The 22617-nt window shown below is 38.3% G+C and overlaps 2 protein-coding genes across 6 annotated transcripts in view; both read left to right on the forward strand.

Moving 5' to 3' along the window:
• Window positions 1–7361: 7361 nt before the first annotated feature.
• LSM6 (LSM6 homolog, U6 small nuclear RNA and mRNA degradation associated) lies at window positions 7362–22508 on the forward strand. Of its 3 annotated transcripts, XM_079154179.1 has the most exons (6): window positions 7367–7505; window positions 8921–9024; window positions 13140–13253; window positions 15713–15816; window positions 20305–20418; window positions 22300–22508. In XM_079154179.1, exons 4-6 carry the CDS (start codon window positions 15723–15725, stop codon window positions 22332–22334), a joined length of 243 nt encoding a protein of 80 aa, XP_079010305.1. In that variant the 5' UTR covers window positions 7367–7505; window positions 8921–9024; window positions 13140–13253; window positions 15713–15722; the 3' UTR covers window positions 22335–22508. The 3 variants fall into 3 exon arrangements, with proteins under 3 accessions (XP_079010303.1, XP_079010305.1, XP_079010304.1); XM_079154178.1 differs by lacking the exon at window positions 13140–13253; XM_079154177.1 differs by lacking the exons at window positions 8921–9024; window positions 13140–13253 and having other exon boundaries at window positions 7362–7505.
• REELD1 (reeler domain containing 1) overlaps window positions 22330–22617 on the forward strand; it is a 39958-nt gene continuing 39670 nt past the window's right edge. Inside the window, exon 1 of one of the 3 annotated variants that reach the window (XM_079154156.1) lies at window positions 22330–22466. The gene's annotated coding sequence lies outside the window, so the exon portion shown is untranslated. The remainder of the gene's footprint in view (window positions 22467–22617) is intronic. The other 2 variants (XM_079154157.1, XM_079154161.1) reach the window with 2 other exon arrangements.

Here is a 22617-nt window from a genome sequence, read left to right on the forward strand (position 1 = left end):
AGAAATGAATATATGAGGTATTTGCCATGAAGATATGTAGCAGGACAACCAGGGAAGAGAGAGAGAGAATATGTGAATTATCGTGGGGGAACATGGAGAAGGTCAAAGTCTAGAACTCAGAGCCAAGGCTTGGTTAGATGGAGACACTCTTGGGATAGATGCTCTGGCGAGAATTCCAGCAAGGTCAGGGGATGATCTAAGAGACTGGGGAAGAAGGGGCAGGTTGGCTGGGGAACCTTGAGAAGACATCAAAGACAGTAACCCCCACAGCCAGCAATAACATCTCCACTGAAGCCTGATGAAGTCAACCTTGGAGTAAACCCCTTCTCTATGGAAACTTTGCTTCTGTTGCATATTCTTCTCTCACAGTGCTGCAAGTGATTTGCCCTGTTCCTCTCTGAGGGAGAGGAACAATGCAACCTACTTAATGATTGCCAGCTGTGCCCATCCTTGCAGGTCTGTCAGATGGCATGTACTCAACTTTGGCACTGGCATTGGTCTTGCAAACGTCCACAGGATAAAAACCATCTCTTTTCCATTGGAAACAACAGTTTCCAGGCAAAATTTTCACTCTTTCTTGTATGGCACTTTGTGTAGGTATGTGTGAGAACTCAGAGCATCACATTTACTCAAAGAGTAGCAAAGTTAGGCAAGCATTCTTGAGCCAATGGAAAACTGCCAGAGACTTAGGAATGAAGGAACTTCAAAGATGGAGAGAGAGCTGGGCAAGGCGGCACATACCTGTTAATCCCAGCTGCTCAGGAGGCAGAGGCAGGAGATAGCATGTTCAAGGCCAACCTGGGTAATTTATCTGGACTCTGTCTCAAAATAAAAAATAAAAAGGGTTTGTAGTTCAGTGGTAGAAAACACCAGGTTCCATCCTCAATACCACACACACACACACACACACACACACACACACACAAATCCTAAAAACTAAAAAGGCCTTTACTAAGGAAGGCTTCCTCTGCTCCAGTTAGTGGAGACTAATAAAATATTATTCTTGAAAACACCTATACACATCCCAAGAAAACAGAAGCCATCTTTCTTTCTATTTTGAAAGAGCAATCAATTTCTTTATAATACAGTTCCTTCAGAATCTCTTTCTCTCCTGAGTTTTAAATGTTTATAAATGTACTATTGAATTGTTCTCACAATAAATTATGCCATAAAGGCCTCTTAGAGTGATTTTGGGAGTGGGGTGGTATTTATAAGATCCTAGTTTCCCTTAATGTGTAATCAATACTTAACTTAGATGCTGCAGGTAAACTGGCACGTCCTCCGTGTAGGAAGGAAAGCAAAAGTACGCTTCATTGAAGACTCTGAGTTATTTTACTGCTCCAGGATAGAAAAGGATGCAAAAATTCAGATTTGAACTTTAATCATCAGTTTCAGCCACTTAGTCGTTGATGGAGAAATATTTTTTAATTAATTGTGTGAGAGGGGGTTGGGAGAATAGAGTTCAAGATGTGCTTAGATTCTAATTCCTGTAGAGTTCAAATGAGAGACCTCATTTTAGTTTATCTTTTGTTACATATTTATTAAATTTGAGGTACACAGAGGATCTTATTCTGGGGTCAATTGAAGACTGATTTATTTATTTATTTATTTATTTATTTATTTATTTATTTATTTATTTATTTATTGGTACTGGGGATTGAACTCAGGGGTACTCAACCACTGAGCCATATCCCCAGCTCTCTTTCGTGTTTTATTTACAAACAGGGTTTCACTGAGTTGCTTAGTTCCTTGCTGTGGTTGAGGTTGGCTTTGAATTGGTGATCCTCCTTATCTCAGCCCCACTAGCCACTGGGATTACAAGGTGTGGGTCATCCTGCTTGGCTCCATGTATTCTTCTATTTACATTTAAGAGCATGTTTTCTTTGACAAGCACAAAAAGATATATAAAAGTTAGAAAAAAGGAATATGTTGCAGTTTGACAATAATGTCAGGACGGATCCTAATCCATCCAACTATTTAGCACCTCACTCACCTACTGTCTATAAAGCAAACCCAGAATTGGTAACATTCACTCTAACCTTTGGAGAAGTTAGAAGGATTGATCCTCCCCACATTTTGTATTCTCTGCAAATTTTGGCTCAATTCTTCAGCATAAATCAGAAGGTCTTGCTTCTCCTTCCAACAGAAGGCAGCTAAGAGTCTTCTCAACCGAATTTATACAGAAGATTCTCAGGGTAAATTGGTAAGTTGGTATTACTCTTCCCTCTGGTTATCATTTATGAAATGACTATTAGTTCTCCAATCCTTATTTTTATTTCAGTCTTTTTTTTTTTTATGGCAGTGTCTAGCTATGTTGCCCAGGCTAACTTTTAATTCCTGGGTTCAAGTGATCCTCCTGCCTCAGCCTCCTGAGTTGGTGGGACTACAGGTATGCATGACCTCACCTGGCTCCCAATTGTTTGGGGGGCAAATACAATCAGATGACAATATTGTGTTTGTGAGACAGGTGGTCGCCCTCTATGTGTGGGTGACCTTCTACAAGTGGATCCAGATACTATTGCAAATTTTGTCCCAACAGAAACGTGGTCTTCATCCCTGAGGGTTTTACATGATGAAGGATGTGTTTCTTAGCACAAGGAATTCAGTGACTACAGAAACATCCAGTTGTCCTAATACCAAAGAGAAAAAAGTCAACCACTTATGAAAAACAAAGATGAGATATAAGAGGTAATGCTATGATCTGAATGTTGGTGTCTCCCAGATTTTACATGCTGGAATCTCATACCTAATGCTGTAGTATTAAGAGGTGGGGCCGTAAGTCATGAGGGCTTTGCCCTCACAAATGGGATCAGTGCTCTTATACAAAAGGCCTGAGCAAGTTCCCTCACCTTCTTCTGCAGGGTGCAGCTAGAAGGCACCATCCATGACACAGAGAACAAGAATTCACCAGTTACCAAATCTTTGGGTGCCTTGATCTGACTTCTCAGCCTCCAGAACTGAGCAATAAATTTCTGTTGTTTATAAATTATCCAATCAGAGGTGTTTTGTCATAGTAGCCTTAACAGACAAAGACATGCAATCGTATTGAAAATTTTTAATCTACATTATGTTCTCTAATGCAGAAATGTGAAAATAGATTCTAATGCTTAAAGTTACTGAGAACTAACATTCTCTCTTAAAGTTTTGCATGAAGGCCTGGATGAAGGCCTGAGATTCCAAAGTTGTTCTTGAACTTGACCCTGCTAGTATATAATATGTTGTATTTTAACTACACCAATGGGCTGGTGAAAGAAACCTACATCAAAAAAGCATATGGATTTAATATTCCACACTGGAAAATTAAGGACATCTGTTTTTTTGCTATAAACATTTTTCAAAAGTCTAAACATAAAGTACTGGTCCAATTCATCAATATTTTGGAATGAATTTAGTTATTATATATCATAATAAAATGTGTTTTGTGGAGTTTGTAGTTAAAAAAAAGTCAGATTTTTCACATTATCAGTTAAAACCACATTAGAAAGAGACATTTTGAAAATTGAAAGCAAGTTTAATTTTAAATAAACTCAGTAGAGGTATTCTAACAGAGGAAATCCCTGGAAGAAATAAAAATGCATTAAGAGTTAAAAGAATCACATACCTTGGCAAGCATTTGGTGATATCTAAAATATTCCTAAATTTTTATATACTGCACTTTATTTATTTAAATTAGCCATTCGGTTTTAATTAGTTTCACCGCGGTAGAATTAGCTTCACTGAAGTAGGTATGCACCACTGCAAGCTGAATAGCTGCCTTATGTACCCACAGATTTCCAACATAAACTATAATTCATAAAGGCCAATACAACTCTTTTCTTTGTAGCTGGGTAACCATTTATGTTTGAGGTGAAGATGTTAATATGGAAATTTTGTGAGCTAGGAAAGAGGACGAACGCCATCATTCTAATTTATGACCTTTCATATGAGGCCAAATGTAAAGCCAACTTCAATTGTTTTATATCTCAGGGCCAGCACATAGCAGATGTATGAAATTTGGAGTGTTAGACATAAACTTTTATTACCAAATTATAAATAATTTCTCCCACTTACAATGTTCACCTTTCAAGTTCATCTTGATTAAAATACAAGGGCAGCTTCACACCAATTTCACTGAATTTTACAGCTGAGAGAGGTTTTCCTTAGTTCACCAGGCATCAGGGAACGTTACAGCATTTGGGAGACTTTGCTCACAGGGGTTCAGACCCTGAGTCCATCTCTTTGGATATTCAAGTCATATCAAAATAGTGACTGATAGAGTCCAAATGTTTACTTTAACATCCCAAAAATGATATCTGAAACCACTTTCCCATGGTGTAGAATCAAATCCCTTCTTGGGATAAAAACAAGACACTCCTTTTCCTGAGAAATTTGCCCATCAACCAATAAGCTCATATTGTGTCTCAGAAGATATCCAACAGATATAGAGTGTCTTTCTTCTTGCTTTCTTTAACAAATAATTTTCATATCCCATGACAAACAGTAGATAATAGCACCTTAGGTACCCAAAGCAGAGCATCATAGCTTAGGTGTTTTGGTAACCCAGGCTGAAGGTCAAGAAAAAGTCTGGGCCTATGCCAGCACTTCACACCAGTTAATACCTTGCTCAAATGAAAGCAACCAATATTCTTAGAAGCTTAATAATTTACTTTGGAGAGCATTGGCCAATACAATTCAATGTTTGTATTATATATCAATAATTATCATCATTGTCGTCTTTATAAAATTGCCCACATGTTCACAGAGCTCTTGGTATTTTATAAAATAAGTTAGACATGATACTTTCTCTTATGAACACATAACATTTAAGGATATAGCTATTCAACGGTATGATTTGATTTAAAAAATGGACCAAAGACCTGAATTGACATCTCACCAAAGATACACAGATGTCAAATAAGCATGTGAAAAGGTACTTCACATGTCATTAGGAAATTGCAAATTAAAACAACAATGAGATACAACTATACACCTATTAGAATGGCAAAAAAAAAAAAAAAAAAAAACCACCGGAAATATCAAATGTGAGTAAGAATGTGGAGCAATAGGAACTCTTATTCACTGCTGGTGGGCATGCAAAATGGTACAGACACATTGGAAGACAGCTCAGCAGTTTCTTGTAAAACTAAGCGTATTCTTACTGTAAAAATACTCCTTGATAGTTGCCCAAATGAGTTGAAGACTTAATTTCATGCAAAAATCCACCTAATAACAGTATCTTTTTTTGAAATTACCAAAATGTTCAAGCAACCAAGATGTCTTTGAGTAAGTGAATGAATAAATAAACAGTGACTCTTCAAGAAAATGGAATATTACTCAGCACTTCAATGAGTGCCATGCCATGAAAAGACATGGAGAATATTAAATGTATCTTACTAAGTGAAGGAAATCAACCTGAAAAGGCTACATAGCAGGGACAATGCACTGGTGCTCCAAACACTGTGTGGCATGATTCCAACTATACAATATTCTGGTAAAGGGAAAAAAAGCAGGAAGATCAGTGGTTGCCATGGGTTAGTGGGGAAGAAGAGATGGATAGGTGGAGCATAGAGAATATTTTGGACAGTGAAACTATTCTGTATTATATTATAATGGTGTAAACACATCATTATGCATTTATCAGAACCAACATAACGTATAACACCAAGAGTGAACCCTAATGTAAACTATGGATTTTGGATGATAATGACATGTCACTGTAAGACCACTAATTGTAGCAACCAAACTAAACTATGTAAACCAAATCTTTCCAAATTATTTTTATGACTTTAAGTCTCCTTAATAAGGCAAGGCTTATGTCCAGGATTTCAAAGACTAGTTCTTGAACTAGTACTCACAAAAACTCTTGCACGTGTTTTCTTTGTGTAATAAAACAGGCTGAAAAAAAAAAATGTGGCCAATGGAAAGTTGCCTGCCAGTTAGTAAAGGCCAAATCTAAGCTGCTCAAGGGTTTCTGGGACCAAACACATTTTTTATATGTTTGTTGGCCCAAACTATTTGTCTAGCTGGGACTTTACAGGATGGTTTCCCTTGGAAAAGGTGCCAGCTGTTCTGCAGATGAACCAAGTCCTGAAAATTCCCCAGCTCCTGTCCCCAACCCCAGGCTTTCCAGCTCCATCAGGACTCTGGCAGAGTGAAAGCAGCTTTGAGTCAAATACTTTTTTGAACAATTAAAACAATCAGTGAGGAATGTGGTGCAATTTGACATCTTTTATGAAGAAAGTTTTTAGGGACAGGGTTTTATCTCCTACCATGTTTGTTCCTTGCAGCGAGTTATTTGATTAAAATAGTACTTTACTTAAATTTTGTATTTACATTCAATTTTATATTCCAAGAACTTCAAATACAGACCTTCCAATAAATCCAACTATTTGGTCTGAACTAGTTGTTCTCTTACCATGAAATCAATCAAGGATTCCTTTCTTTTGCCTTCAGTTAAAGGGCTTACAAAAGGGAAACCCGTTTTTTCCTCGAGGAAACAAATTCTGCACCTTAGATTCTTTAACTCTTAACAGGGTTAAGGATCTGTTGTTTGAAGATGTTATCACTTTGTTTATAGCATTTCATATCATAAATAGAATTAAAGTATAAATTTTAGACTGACGAGGATTTGTGTGAGTTTTCTTTTTCCTCTTCCTTTCCATTGGTACCTATAGAGAATTTGTGCAAAATTCAAAACCAATTTCCCATAGTAGCAATTAAATGATATCTGCATACCAGTTTCTTTTTTATTTTTTTCTTTGTTTAAATTTATTTTTTTATTTGTTCTTTTCGGATATACATGACAGTAGAGTGTATTTTGACATATTATACATTCATGGAGTATAACTTCCTATTCTTGTGGTTGTACACAATGTGGAGTTACCCTGGTATGCATTCTATTTTCAACTGTAACTATTTTATAATCTAATACAACTCGTGTCATTTATAATTTACTTGTTTTAGTGATTTTAATTGTTTGTATCAATTAATATTGCCATGGGAACAATCTCTTGTTAATAGTGTCTTAGTCTTCGTACATTCAATTAACATTCAGAGGTGTATTTAAAGTCCTGAGGTTGTTTTATTTATTGCTTTAAATGACACAGGACATTTCTGGGTACGGGCCGTCCATTATTTTAATAATACATTCAGTTTCCTATTCCTTGTTATTTCTTACACTTCTGTAAAGAAATTTTACCCAAATGATCATTTCCAGTTTTTTTGTTTTTTTCATTTTTTTATTTTCGAGTTTTGCATTTAGCTCTCTTTTAGAAGAGAGAATACCAACGCTTTCTACTCGAACCCGACTACACCAATCTAGCCACTAGACAAGAGTTCTTAGATTTGCGCGCTCCGGCCCGCTCGAGCCTTTTAGATCCCCGCGAGCTGCCGTAGTCAAGGAAAATAGTGATTGGCTGAGGCAGAAAAGTGCCGCTTCCTCGGCGGTTTCGGTTTTTGCTGCGATTGTCCGCAGACGCCCGGTTCGCGAGGCGCCGGGAGTGAGAATTCTGGATCCCGGCTGCTAGGTGAGCCCGACGGCCTCGCGGTCCGAGGACCGGGTCGCGTGCAGTCCTGGGTTCGAGGCCCCAGTGCTGCGTCGCTCCGGGCGGCGTCTGCAGCGGCTGGCCGGGCCGGAACGCTCAGCCTCGGAAAGGGCCTGGGGAGCGGGCCCGAGCGCCCGGAGGGAGCCGGGGCCGCGGCGCCGGGGGGTGTCGGGTCCCCGTGACGTGTCGCGCCGCGCTGTCTCCAGGGCGCCTGGTGTGGCCGCGAGGTTTCTGGTCCGAGGCGCGGTGAAGAGCGGTGCGGTTTCAGCTGGCTCGGGATTGGTTCCCGCACCGCCCTGGTTGGGAATCCCGACGCAAACCGGGTTTGGCGGGAAAGTAGACCCAAACCCAGGCCCAGGTGCGCCCGCTTCCCTGGTCTGCGGGGAATTGCGGGGCCTCGATCACCTCGGGTGATTGTGCCTAGCTCCAGAAATTAAGAGCTGGTCTGTCCCATCCCACGATTGTCAAAGTCCGGAGCCTCACGACTGCACGGTGTGAGGTCCTGTCGCCAGGAGCTTTCTGTGTCCGTGTGCGCGCATGCATCGTGGGTATTTTATTTAGGGTGTCTAGGATTAAGATGATGCCTATAATGTTGGTGAGGACTTGATGCCCTCCTCACTTCTCTCCGGGGTGACTAATACATGACATTGGTAAAGAAAATAATACGCACAAAACCCTTGGAGCTACAGCCTCTTTTTCTCGTGTATGTGCTAATTTCTACTTTAGCAAAGATTCTACCTATTTTTTAATCACATAACAGTATGTTTGGTTTTCCATTTCCAATTAAAAACTTTTCCTAAGTATCATTTCTAATTCATTCCTTCTTTTGATCGGCGGTCTCCTTCATGATTTCGTAGGTCCCCCATCAGTTATTCAGCCATTTCCCTGACTGTGAAACATTTGGGTTGTTTTTGAATTTTTGCTCCATTTCAGCATCAGGTAATACATTCAGATGATCGTTTAATAAGCTTTTTAGCCCTTAACTGTATTCTAAATGATTTTCATGGACTATATTCTCAGAAGTGAAATCATTAGATGCTGTGATCTAATAGAACCTTTTTAAGGTCTTCATAAACATTGCCAAAATTTTTTTTTTAATCAAGTGTGGGTAGTTGATATCATTCAGGTATGACTGTACTTGTTTGACCAAAAGTATGGTATATTTCTTAACATGTCAACTAGCAAAGCAAAGCCTCTCTTTGGAATTGTTATTATTGATAGTGATGTCTGGTAATTCTGCTTGCTTGAATTTTGTGCAGGAATCTTCAGGAGAGAGAGAGAGAGAGAGAGAGAGTATGTGTGTGTGTGTGTGTGTGTGTGTGTGTTAGTGGAGTTAATTGGATGTTAGAGCAGAACAGACTTCAGTAGTCATCTAGCATAACTGCCTTATTTTGCAGATGAGAAACCGGGGGCCATGAGTGGTGGAGTGATGTGTTACCCAAGTCACACAGCTAATTAAGTAGCAGATCTGGGATTAGAACTCAGGTTTCCTGCCTTCTAAGTGAGTACCCTTATTTGCTGCATCAAGGTGTTTTTTTCACTGAATGTAGCATATAAGAGAAGTTTAATTTTTACATCACCTGGATTAGTTTCTCCTTTTAGAATTTTACCTAGTAACAAAGTTTGTCTGAAGGAACTGTAGTAGTGAAAAATGGGAAAGTGACCATTTCCATGACCAGGACTAGAAAGCCATTATTTAGAATGGCAGTTTCCATCAGGATTTTTTCAGTTGATTTCAGATTCTCTATACATTAGAATAAAATATTCCTAATAAGTTATGCAGGTGTCCCTTAATATCTGAGAGGAATTGGTTCCAGGACACCTGCATATAGCAAAATCCATGGAAGTTCAAGTTCCTTATGTAAACATCATAGAATTTGCCTATAACCTTTATGTATATCCTCCCATAAAACTTTAAATCATTTCTAGATTACTTAACACAATATAAATAGTTCTTTTGGATTGTTTAGGGAATAAGGACAAAAATCATGTTCACTGCATGCATAACCAGTGTAGGTCTAACTGGCATTTTGGGTTTTGGATTTTTTTTTTTTTTTTTTAGTATTTTTGATCCATGAAAATCAGAAGATATGGAGAGCTAATTGTTTTATACTTTATTATTTGGCTAGAACGTAGTTATTAATTCTCATTTCTTATACTTTGAAGAGATTTCTTCTTTTTTTTTTTTTTTTTTTTGAGACAGGGTCTCACTTGTTACCCACACTGTTCTCAAACTCATAGTGATACCGCCGTTTACGGGTGACAAGTTCTGCTCCTTCTAATGTTGAAGATTGAACACTAGAGAAGCACGCCAAGGCAAGCATATTAAGCAGGTTTTATTTAAAGGTAATAATACAGACTTCTCCCAGCAGGAAGAAGGGGGCCATGGCTGATGTTCTAAAAGTCCCAAGAAGTGAGTGCACCCTACATCTTTTATAGGTTAAAGTTTCTTTTGTTCCAGTCCCCCCCACCCCCACCCCGAGCCCCTTATCTCTCCTTCCTGCCTACGTGACTGGGCTTGGTTTTGCTTTGAGTGAGAAACCATGGGCAGGGGGAGGGCCAGGGTGATTCAGGCAGGTAAGGGCCCAGGGGGCACCAATTAGCAGCCCCTTGTTTGCAGTCCTTGATAAAGGCAGGTAAATTTGGTAATCAATGGCCTGATCCTTGACATTCCATTCTTCCAGGGGCAGTCTCCAACTTCCAGAGGCAGATGATTTTATGGCCTCCATTTCCTCGATTTGACCAGATCCCCTATTTCTACACTAACTACCTGTTCCCAGTTCTGGCTTCAATAGACTCAAGTGATCTTCCTGCATCAGCAAATAGCTGAAACTACAGGCACACACACTATTGTACCTGGTTTGAAGATTACTTGAAAACTCCTTTTTGCTCTAAGACCAGAGAACAGTGTTTTTAATTTTAGGTAGGTCTTGTAGCAAGTTTTCTTAATTGGCATTTTAGTCCAAATAATCCTTTGTTGTGGAGGGCTTTCCTGTGCGACATAGAATATTTAGCAACATCTCTGTCCTCCATCCACCAAACACCAGTAGCACCACCCTCCTTAAACATGACAATCTCCTGACATTTTTAAATGTCCCTGAGAGTAGAGTGCAAAGTCGCCCCTGTTTGAGAACCAGTTGTTCATAGAAAGGATCTGGGGAACTTCAAATATTGTAAATTATTATAATTTATAATGTAAGTTTCTGTGCCTTTTACTGGAGGTAGGCTTCAGGAATCTGCATTTTAACAAGCATCTCTGTAGACTTGGATGTCTTGCTTTCTCCAACAACACAAAAAGAAAGGGAAATCTATTTTCCCTTTTCTTTGTCTTACTTGGTGGTCAACAATAGTGACATTACTGGGTTCATAGCTACTGAAGAACATACATGATACTGGACTAGCTTCTGAACCTGTAGTTTGGGTGGCTGGGGGTGAGGAGAGAATGGGACTGGGATTTGCTTGGCACTGGTCTTGAATGAGTATCTCTTGCATAGACTCGGGCAGTCTACTTGGGTAGTCTACTTGGGTACCCAGGATACCAAATGAGTAAGATGCTTTCTCTGAGCAGTTACAACCTATTGTGGGAGACTGTTTGGCAAATGGGAAAATGACACAATGGCTTGAGAAGGGTAACTGCCTGAGAAGGATGGTGACTGAGAGTGGAAAGAGGTGCTCTGAGGGACTCTTTTGGCCCTTGGAGAGAAGAGGCAGTAGCCCACTGCTTGGGGTGGAAGGACTGGTATGAATTCTTCAGAAGACAGCTTGGCACTCCTGTCTCAGAAGGGTGCTCTGTGGAGAGACGTTCTCAGTGTGGCACCCTCCTCGGACTTTGACAATTTAGTATGATGCTGCATTTACATGGGTTGTAATGTTCACGTTTCCATGCAAAGTTTTGCTTTTCGGATTTTTTTTTTTCACCCTAAACTGTAAACACGATGCCTAGGTAAATGTTCATAGGAAAACACTACCAAGAAATAAGGGCTTCCAAGTTTTCTGTTTAATAACATAGCTCAAAATCACATCAAATCTCCTTCCACTCAACCAGTATGTTTCTTTGAAGGCTAATTTACAGTACTTTGTCAATGGGTAATTCCCCCCCATTGTTACTCTTATCCAACAAGATCTCTCATTGTCTCCATGACCATTCCCCAGGTTTAACAGGGGAATTCTGATATATTCAAAAAGGCTACAGTTTGTACTTTTGAAAAGTTTTGAGCTTTGGGGTCAAGCCTTGATATTCTTCCACCTCACAGGGTTTCTGTGTGAGTTGCTTATGAATCCAGTATGGCCTGGCACATCATTTGATTAATGAAGTTTAGCCCCCCGCCCCCTGATTCTTATACAAAAAAAAAAAGCAAACAAATAAAACCTCTGCAGGGCAGATGTCCTCATACTTGATAGACCTCTCTATGGCTTCTGACAGAAAATATACTGCCTTTGACTTAATAGCCATTTATGAAAATAGGTCATTTAAAACAAGCCTGAGTAGGAATCAGGGGAGGGACAGGAGTCGTAGAGGGTGATGATGACTTTAATTTTGAAGGGAGAAGTTTTACCAAGGTGACCCTGCAGAAAGGAGGTCTTTTTCCTCTTACATGTTTATGGTTCAGGAGTCTTATCTCTTGCTTCAGAAATTGTCAGAACCGTGTCTTCTGCCTTATCCAATTTAAAAGATGAAAACTTAAAATTACTTGAGCCAAGTGATGGGAAAAATTGTGGTGTCAAGACCAATTTACTCATACAAAATGGATTTATGGGCAAGTCATTAAGTAACAGGGAGTACCAAGGAAGCCTAATGAAGACTAATGTAAAAGATGTGGCTCTACTAAAGTGATGGATAAAATGTGTTTGAGGCAACCATAGTCTTTCCAAATAACTTTAAAAATGTTATTTTTTCAAAAGATCTAACAGAATGTAGATATTCTGGGGAACAAATGAGAGGCTTGTTATCAGCCCCTCCTTTCATGTGGCTTTTGGTCTTTTGAAGGAGAAAAGACCTATCTAAAAAACAAAGTAAAGAATATGAAAAAAGTAAATAGTGACAGGTTGCATCATGTGCAACCACATGCCAAACCAAGATGCTAGAACTGAGATGGCCTGCTCTACTCTGCTGCCTAAAGCAGAAAGTGGAACCCAGGGAGGTTCTGCTTGGAATCCTCCCCGTTCCCCATCATTGACAACAGTATTTCCGGAACTTGCTAGTTCATGACAGTCTCCTAGGATTGTGTGAACGGATTTCTGGATCTTCTTCAGAACTACCGACAAGAATCTTCCAGTGACCTAAATGACTCAAATGTGGGAAACTGACCCAGAGGCTCAAGCTTGGGATCCCCACAAACGAATGTAGCTGACTCCTCCTTGCCTGTGTAGATGTGACCTTCAAATCCAAACACACCGTCCAGTGCCTTTGCTGAGACTTCCCTCCTTTCACCTGGTGTACTCCTATTCCCTAACACTCTGCTCAGGTGTCACCTCCAGAAATCCTTTGATCTGTCTTGCCTGGGTTCCTTTGTGCTGTTCTCTATACATAATTCTATTTGCTTACAGCCTTTGTAAAAGTCTCCATTGACCTGTTTTTTGTTTTTTGGTTTATTTTAAACCCCCTCTGGAGTACAGCTTCAAGGGCCCAAGGCTTATGGTTCCATCTCCAGCCTGACACTTTGTAGGTGTTCCATAAAGTTTGAAGTGCTGATTGCCTTCAGGAAGAGAGAGATATTAACTGGAATAAAGGTGAGGCTTAATGGAGGTGTTTTCTTTGGCAAGCTTAGAACATATCTGTCCTTTTTTATATGATTCAGAAAATTAATGCCTTTAAAGTAAGGAATATGTCAAGCAACTGGTCATCTGGGTTTCTATTCTTTTCCAACATTAACTTTTAACTCTGCTTCTGATTTTTTGTTTTTCGGGTGTTTTTCATCCTAAATTGTAAATGTTTAGGAATAGGTGAAATTACTAATAAATAAAGTAGTTAATCCCTCACAGCTAACCCTGTGAACTAGTTTTTCACATCACAGTGCATTTTAGTGGTTTTTTAAATGCTAAATAGACAGCTAATCTTATCTCGATTTTGTCCATGAAGAAACTGGCATAATGAGATTTGGCATCTGTGATAGAAAATGATTCTAAGACTCATGAGATGAGTATAGTTTTTAGCCACAAAACAGCAAATGTGCAGGACATAAATAGATAGTTTATAGATGAATGAGAACATTTGTTTGTTTTTACTAAACTCATTAAAGGTACCGAATCTGTTATAGTATTTACTTTGTAATTCTTGTCTTTGCACTCAAAACACATAAATAAAATTGCTGTGTTGTCTGAGTCTTGAATGAATAGTAGTTATAGTAGTTATAATTTTAGTTTTCTATTGAAGCTCTGCCGCTAAAAAAAAAAAAAAAAAAAAAAAAAAAAAAGCTGCCAATTCAGTGAAAAAGTTGAATTTTGCTGAACAAAATAGTAACTTGATCATATTTTTAAAAAATCTTTTAAGCCTTGCAGGTGAGCACTGTGGATGGTCCAAATGATAGTTTATGAAATTTGTATTTTATTTAACCTAGGATATTAGGTTTTCCTGGTAAGAAAAAAATGTTTTACCTAAAGTATGAGTGCTTATTTACTCATGACCCTTCAACAAAAGTTTAGATGATTCTTCTAGATTCTTAGGTCCTAAGGTCAAAGCTTCTGTGTATGATGTGTATTTGAATTTCTCGCACAGTGTGTGCATGTATTTGTTGAACCAATGAAAACTGGTACCCTGGCATTGCAGCTTACCAAACTTCTTGAATCTTTGCAGATTCACTTTGAGAACATGTCAAACAATGATCCTGAACTTGAATCAGATCATTGGGTGATTTTACTAGGAGTATAATAAGCAGTGATATTTATGAAAGAATATTTGACTATTTTGATTAAAAACAAACAAAAAATCAATTCGAGTTATTGGAGAGAATCCTTTAAAGTTTGTATCTATACTAGTTTAAGTTTCTACGATATATAGCTTCTACATGATAGTGATACTGAATTTGACTGAAACATATAACTGATTTCCAAAATCTTTTTCCTGTTTTTGCTCAAGTAACAAATTTTTAAAATTTGTTTGCCAAAATATTTTATAGAGCTAGCTGTTGTATAACATATAGGTGAGTTTTGAAAGAAGTGATGGCCATCTTCATAGTCCAGTATGACTGATTTGGTGTGTAATGCTCTCTCTTTCAAATCCTCTTTTACTTGAATTTTAACACCTTATCTTTATGATTTAGAGGACATACCTGCTGTAATCATAGTTGAGTAATTCAGAATCTGTGGCTGTAGTAGCAACTTTGAGAAGTCTGTTTCTGTTTAAAGTTTGATTCTAAGAGCACTCACTGTGTGCTCATTGGCTATGAGACTGTGACAGGGTATTTAAATTTCTGCTTCTTCATCTGTAAAGTAAGGATAAAAACAATACCTCCCTCACTGAGATTTCAGTGGAGTAATACTTGTGCAGTCCTTAAACAGTGCTTGCATGTAGTATACTCAGTTATTAGTTTTCAGTGATGATTATAATTATTATTTTCAGAGGTACTGTTTAGACATCATTGCACATTGTTCATAATGTGCCTCTTATAAACAGTGTAGACTTTAAAATGAGATTGATTGAGCTTCATCATATTCTGTTTCATCATATTCTGATTATATCACATTGAGGGGCAAATTATTCAATCTTCCGTTACCTCTATTTTCATCAGTAAAATGGGGATAGTAAGACCTTCTCCCTGGTGTTCCTGCAAGATTAAATTTGATAGTGCTTTTAAAGTCATTCATAGAATGCTCAGCATAAAATAAGTGTTCATTAAATGGCAGGGGTGGTAGTGGTTATAATGGATGTGCTGTGTATGACATACAAGAAGAGTAGCTGCTCTGTAAATGCAGAGCGCTCTAAAGGGCCATGCCATGAAACTGTGTTGTGGGGACTGAATGAAATAATGCGTGGAAAATACTTGGCTTACTATCTGCTTCATAGTAAGTATTGACAACTTGTTAATTGTCATGTAGTAGTCATGGTGGTGGTGGTGGTGGTGGAGTAATAATATCAAATCTTCATACATGGTCCTTAGATCCTCAGTTTCCTAGCTTCAAGGATTTTTGTTGTTGTTGAATGATTAACTTTGGTCTTTGCATTTATTGCTTCCTTTCATATTTCTGATCAGGATCATTAAAATGAGTCTGCGGAAGCAAACCCCTAGTGACTTCTTAAAGCAAATCATCGGACGGCCAGTTGTGGTAAAATTAAATTCTGGAGTGGATTATCGAGGTAATATTTTCATATTTCATCCTCACTGTTGTTACTAAATAAGTCAATGTGACTTACTCAGGGTACCCAATAGACCAAAAAAACATTGGTTATCAACAGTTTTTATGTCCAGCTCTTTTTCTACCTCTGAGATGGTTCCTTGTAGAGAGAAAAATACATCAGCAAAACGTGTGCTTCTGACTTCCAGTGTTGTGTAAACTCTGTCCCTTTCTGATTTGAGATGATATCTACCAAAGTTCCCTCATGGTAGCCAGGGATTCACAGTCAGCTCAGGTATGAAAAACTGAATAGTGCAGAGCACCTTCATATGGCAGCATTTGTTTTTGCAGAAGTAGTCCAGGTTGGCAAGCAGCTGTTGAGACGGCATCATTTTACAGCATGACCTTCCCCCCCACACCCAGTGAGGTATCAGGTAGTGCCTTTCTGTTCTTGTAGAGTATATTTTTTAAGAGGCTCTGAAATTAACTTTGCAGGAGAATGGTATCAAATTCCATTTTAAAAAATTACTGAATCCCAAATCTTGCAAAGTTAAGATATGTGAAATTACCTAGAATATTTCACAAGTGTAGGTGATTAATTCATTAGCAAAGTTTTATGACCTTTTCTTGGTCTCTTTTCTAGATAATTAATGATAGTAATCTCTTGAACTTTTTCTTCTTTCCACACATGCAGACATCATTTTGTTGAGAACTTAATACACGTCAGTGAATCCTTTGAGGTCTCTGGTGATTATCCCCACATAGAAAGTGAGGAGCTAGGACTCAGACCCAGGCTCGAGTCCGGAACCTTGTTGGGAAGCCACAGTGCTTTACTGTTTTAATTTCTTTTTCTATCTTCCTTTCCTCTTTATTTTTCTTTCTTTTTTATTTGTTTGTTTGTTTTTATTTTCATTTTGCTACCCAGGCTTATCTTAGAACTCCTGAGCTCAAGTGATCTTTCCATTTCAGCCTCCTGACTGAGACTACAGGCACATTCTACCATGCCCAGCTGCTTTATTTGTTGACATTAATTTCCAGTTTAATTCGATTTTTTATATTATAACTAGTGAATTTATACTGGCTGCTGAGAAATTATAGTCTATGTACTGCTTTCCACCCATGAATTTATTGATGAGCCCTTAGCAGGTAATAAGTAGAATTCCAGGATTTGAGTATATTTCACTGTTGATTAGGGTGGGGACATTGTTGTGGTCAGTATTTTCTTAGTACTCATTTTAATGAAGACATTGGTCTTCTTAACCTTTTTTCCCTCTGTATTCAGGGACAGTATTTCTATTTATAAAAGGGATAATGTTTTAGTTTTATTTTTAGAAATTTAAAAGCAAATAATAGGGCTGGGTGGAGTGACACATACCTGTAATCCCACAGATTTGAGAGACTGAGGCAGGAAGATCACAAGTCTGAGGCCAGCTTGGGCAACTTAGGCCCTCTCTCAAAATAAAAAAATTAGAAGGGCTGGGGATATATCTCCAGTAGCGCATCCCTGTGTTTAATTCTTAGTACTGCAAAAAATAGAAAGGAAAGAAAAGAAATTTAAAAACAAATCATGGAGAAAAGGAAAGAAAACAATATATCAAATTCTACCATCCAGAGATAATCTGCTCTTCCAATTTTTATCTCTTTGTATATAATTTTACATAAATGGAATCTGCACATGCACCCTGATTTTTTTTACACTAATAATACATTTAGTCCTATGACAGTACAGATAAATTTTAATGGCTATGTAGGAATCGCTCATGTGACTGTACCAGGTTTGTTTTTAATCAGTTTCCTTTAATGACTACTGAGAAATTTATCAGTTTTTTGCCATTATAAACAACTGCTTTTTTGACACATCTTGAGTGTCTGGTGTCTGTCTGGATAAATCACCTGGGCTGGGATTTTCGAGTCTGCTGCGTTGGCTGGCCCTCCATTATGTCCTGCATTTTTTTTTTTAAGGTACTGGGGATTGCACTCGGGGGCACTCAACCACTGAGCCACACATCCCCAGCCCTATTTTGTATTTTATTTGGAGCAGGATCTCATTGAGTTGCTTAGCGCCTTGCTGTTGCTAAGGCTGGTGATCCTCCTGCCTCAGCCTCCCAAGCCACTGGGATTACAGGTGTGTACTGCTGGCCCTGGCCCTTATTAACTTTTATTTATCTTTTCCAATCTAAGTAGCAGTAAGTGATATTTCATTTTGTTTATATTTTCTTTATTAACAGGACTAAACAACCTTTCACATGGATAATAACCATAATTTTTTCCTCATTTATGAATGTCTGTCCATGGTCTGTTGTCAGGGTCTTAAGCCCCCTTGCCCTTCTTGACCAGCGGCAAGGGAAGGGGACACTCCCCAACAAGGTCAGACCGGGATAGGTAGGGCCCGCTCCCAGCCCTCCCAGAGGAGGACAATCAGACAATCAGAGCGTCAGGGATACCCGTCACAGCAGGAACCCGTTTATTGAGGAAATCGCACAGCTTTATGTAGGGTGGGGGCTAGGCGGGAACCAATCAGCTTAAAGGTCAGCAAGGCATGGGGTGTTCACGCAGGCAGGAGTCCCATAGGACTATATGGCAAGCATGAGCTGATCACATTCGTGGAACTGTTGTTACCCAATCCCTGATGGTGGTCCAGTTTATCGCCATTAACTATTGAAACCGCCTTTGAGGCCTTGATCTTGCTCACTCGCCAGGGAGTAAGGAGTCAGCCTGAGTTAGTTAACGTGCCATTAGTCCCAACAGTCTGTGTTCTTAAAGCAAAATATTTTACACTATTTAGGGGGCTTACTAAAAGAATTGCACTTATTTTGTGGTTAAATAACTTAAAAAAAAAAAAGAAGAAGAAGCCTGGCATGGTGGCACACACCTGTAATCCCAATGACTCAAGAGACTGAGGTGAGAGAATTGCTAGTTCAAGGCCAGCCTCAGCAACTTAGCAAGACCCTGTCTCAAAATAAAATAAGCAAATAAATAAAATAGAATTAGGGATGAAACTCAGTGGCCAAGTGCACCTGGGTTCAATCTCCAGTACCAAAACAAACAAAACTTAGTAACTCTCTATCACAGTTTCTCTTTAACTTTGAAGAAAATGCCTTGTTTCCTATTATTTGTAGTACTTTTTATCTCCTGGAAAAGGAAGGGGACTATAACTCTAACTTCCTGAGTGGTTTTTTTTTTTTTTTTTTTTAAGTTTTGTTTCAAGAACAGATACTTTGATTAGAAATGAACATTGCATTTTGAAATAATCCTTTCATTTAGCTTTCATTCATAGTTGCTTATCATGTCTTAGACATTTCTTGCTCGTTTAGGATTGTGATTTGGATGTAATCTAGTCCAGCAGGAACCAGACTGCAAAGCTGTGTCTTAACTTTCTTTTGCAGGGAAATAATTGTTCTTAATAGTTCACAGTCCATTCTGGTTCTTTGAAAGTTTACGGCATCTCTCCGAATTCCGTTAGGTTAATGTCTGTGCTCTCGTTACACACACACAGTTTTGAAAAGGAACTTTTTTGTGTGGAGGATAATGGGGGCAGAAGCAGAGAGTGAGGTGCATATTAATGAAGTTAAGACTTTAAATGAAACTGTTGACTTGGTTAATCAAATTGAATCCAAAGTATGTGTTTTTGCTTTTTTTTTTTTCCTAGAAAATAGCATTTTAAATTAGATGCTGAGAGTTAGAGGCTTACAGATTTTCAGCCTCTGAAAACAAATCATCTGGTCAAAATTTGCAAAACTTATTCTGTCTTAACACAATTAAAGTGATTCACTCAAACTGTTTCCTTGAAAGTTCCCTAGAATGTTTTTAGCTGTTTTTCTCTATTAGTTTTGATTTGAAAATATTATAACTGTAACAAAACAGAATGGGATGTGTTATAATGCAATATGTTGCCCTGTATTCTCAAGCTGCTCTTCAGTGTGAGTCACAGCTTTGAGATGTTCTTTCAGGAGCACCTGCTGTCTCCTCTTCTATTATTTTAACAGATTGTGGAGACTTCCTCTTAACCCTGGAGTACATTCATCTGCTGCAGTAGATGTTGTGAAAGAGTGAAATAAATCTGCCAGACCCGTATTTCACTTAGTGGCTGAAGTAAGAAATGCCACTGGAACCGAGGATCATTTGTCCATGCATAATTGCCCACTCCTTTCTTTATCGTCCAAAGAATGGCATTTTAGTTGGAATATTCTTATTCTGTTACTTTTGTGAAGGCTTTTAAAGTTGCTGTGGTGATCATGCATTCCAGGAGGAAGAGACAGTTTGTTGCTTGTCCTGCAGTGGGGATGTGTGACTGCATTCACGTTATACACTTCCTAGCCTTCGTTCAGATTGCTGAAGAATAAAGGCTTGTTTTGTGCTTAAGTCTACTGGGTTTTGTTTATAGTGTGAATTTTTATTTTATGCATTTAAGGACTAATGAATAAAGAAATTATCAGTTCTAAGATATGCCCTGTAATTTTCAGCTCTTTCTAACTTTGTATATCTTGTTTTTGACTCAATCTGTCTCTAGGGGTCTTGGCTTGCCTGGATGGTTACATGAACATAGCCCTGGAGCAGACAGAAGAATATGTTAATGGACAACTGAAGAATAAGTATGGGGATGCATTTATCCGAGGAAACAATGGTAATACTTCTTTACAGTTCTACAGCATTTGAAATAATCCTTTTAGTTTATAATCAGGAGTACTAGGGGGTTTTCTAGATCATTTGAAAATTCAGTTTTAGAGGGTTTTTTTCCTTCTTTTTAAATGATTGTGAGTCTTGGATATTCAGTGTGGCCAGTTCTTTTTTTAGGTGCTTCATGGAATTTTGGACTAGAAATTCTTTCCTTCCCTCTCTTATTGATGAGATAACTGAAGGGTATTGGTATACTGATCCAGAACCCCATTCTCTCACATATCACTTATTATAGTCCCCCAACACATATTCTTGCCTCTCACAATCTAGAAGTTGGAGCTATAAGAATGGGTGCCGTTTCCCTGTCTCTTGAGTTTACATAATTTGGTGCTTAGTTTATCCTATTTGCTCTTTTTCTATAAAGCATTTAGATGCTTTTTGTGGAGATTTATACCTTTAAGTTGGGCAAAAATGGCAAAATAGAAAATATGGTTCTGAAGTTACTCAGCTTTTTAACTGCTAATATATTGCTGTAATAACTGTGGTTATTTTTAAGTACCTCATTTCAAAACACAAGTTATCAGTGAAGTCATGTTTGAAGTTTTGGCAGGAAGGGGAAGAAATGGAAATTATAGAAGTTATCCCTTGACCAACTCCCACATTTTGATCCCATCCCAAAATGGAACTCTGAAGTTCTTTAGTTCAGATTTTTTTCTTGATTTCTTTGGTTCTTGGTAAGGAGGTCTTTGCCTTCCTTAGCAGTTGGATCTCTGTGCTCTGAATGAAACTTCCTGAGTTGTATATTAATAATCCAGCCTCTGTCTTTGCAGTACCTTGTTTCTGCATCATTATACACATGTTTTGATGCTTCCAGTGAATAGACTTTCTTCTGGTTTTCACGTTGTTCTTCTTCCTATGAAATGTTACAATCTTGCCTCATGTTAAGACAGCTGATAGCAGCAGCCCATGGGAGATTCAGTGAGTGGTGATAGATGAAGCCTTTCACTTGCTCCTTTTACCTAAGATTTGTCCAGTTTCCCTAGGGGTGTTTTTGTTGGCATTCCGTCGCTTCCCTTCATATGACCTTTTCCATAATGCAGTCATTATCTTTGGATTCCCAGTTTACCTCTTCAGCTCCTAACTTAATTGATGAATCTGAGCTGTGTTCTTTAGCCAACACATCCCTTAATGTTCATTTTGAATAAACCTGTCAGAATCTGAATACTCACAGTGGGGATTGGGGAGGAATATGCCTCTGGTGAAAGCTTGACCAGTGACCCATCCTCCTGTTCATCTTATTTTCACATGTGACATATCCTACTGAGTTCCATTTGGTGGTCATGATAGGACTAGCTAAACAAAACTTTGGATAATAACAAAGGTTAAGACTCTGTCAGGTAGCTCCGACTAAGAACTTTGGTGTCTTCAGAATAAAACAAACAACAATAACAACAAAAAAGAACTCAACTTTTGTTGATCCTGGTGCAGCTGAAAAGGTGAGCAGCGGGTTTACAGTTATTTTCGAGAGATGGGTAATGACACGCTATTCCTAATCTGAATTCTAGCCTGGTAGATTACTTTGATAAAAGCACCATTATTGTACTTTTAATGATAAAGCAGTCTCATAGTTTAGGGGCTTTCCTATGTATTTTATTTTATCATCCTGGCCACAATTTGTAAAGTCAATCAGTGGATAGAAAAGATTGGTTGCAATCATGTAAGACATCAAACTCATAAAACTAGTTGTTTCGTTGTTCCAGAAGTAATTGTATGGTGTAAGAATTCCTTTTAAATTTGCAGAGATGTCAAGCCAAAATGTATTTGCTTTTAAAACTTGCTACTATGATACTTAAGAGCAGTTTTTAAATATTTATTTTTGCCTTTTCAGTGTTGTACATAAGTACGCAGAAGAGAAGGATGTGAAGACACCATGGGAGCAGTTCTTTTCATAGTTGGATGTATTTTTTAATGAATTTTTTCTATTTTTTTTTTTTTTATTCTTTTGTGCTATAAGTTGTCCTGATTTCATAGAAGTTGGTGATTTTTCACTGACATGTGAGTAACAAAAATGTATAAACTTATGGATTGACTTGTAAAGAGTTTCCACTTTTGTTTCATTTTCTTTTACCTCTGTGTTGATGTGTAGAATGCTACAAGAGTTTTTAAAAAAAAGACAGTGTTTCTTCCTACAAGATTATTAAGTTTC

Source organism: Sciurus vulgaris (assembly GCF_902686455.1).
Source record: "Sciurus vulgaris genome assembly, chromosome: 9".
Taxonomy (NCBI): domain Eukaryota; kingdom Metazoa; phylum Chordata; class Mammalia; order Rodentia; family Sciuridae; genus Sciurus; species Sciurus vulgaris.

What these genes read in the sequence shown, in the direction of transcription:
- LSM6 (XM_079154177.1), top strand. Translation starts at nt 15,723, where the DNA reads ATGAGTCTGCGGAAGCAAACCCCTAGTGACTTCTTAAAGCAAATCATC. An exon ending in TTCTGGAGTGGATTATCGAG is followed by an intron (nt 15,817 to 20,304) that starts GTAATATTTTCA and finishes ATCTGTCTCTAG; the next exon opens with GGGTCTTGGCTTGCCTGGAT. An exon ending in ATTTATCCGAGGAAACAATG is followed by an intron (nt 20,419 to 22,299) that starts GTAATACTTCTT and finishes TTGCCTTTTCAG; the next exon opens with TGTTGTACATAAGTACGCAG.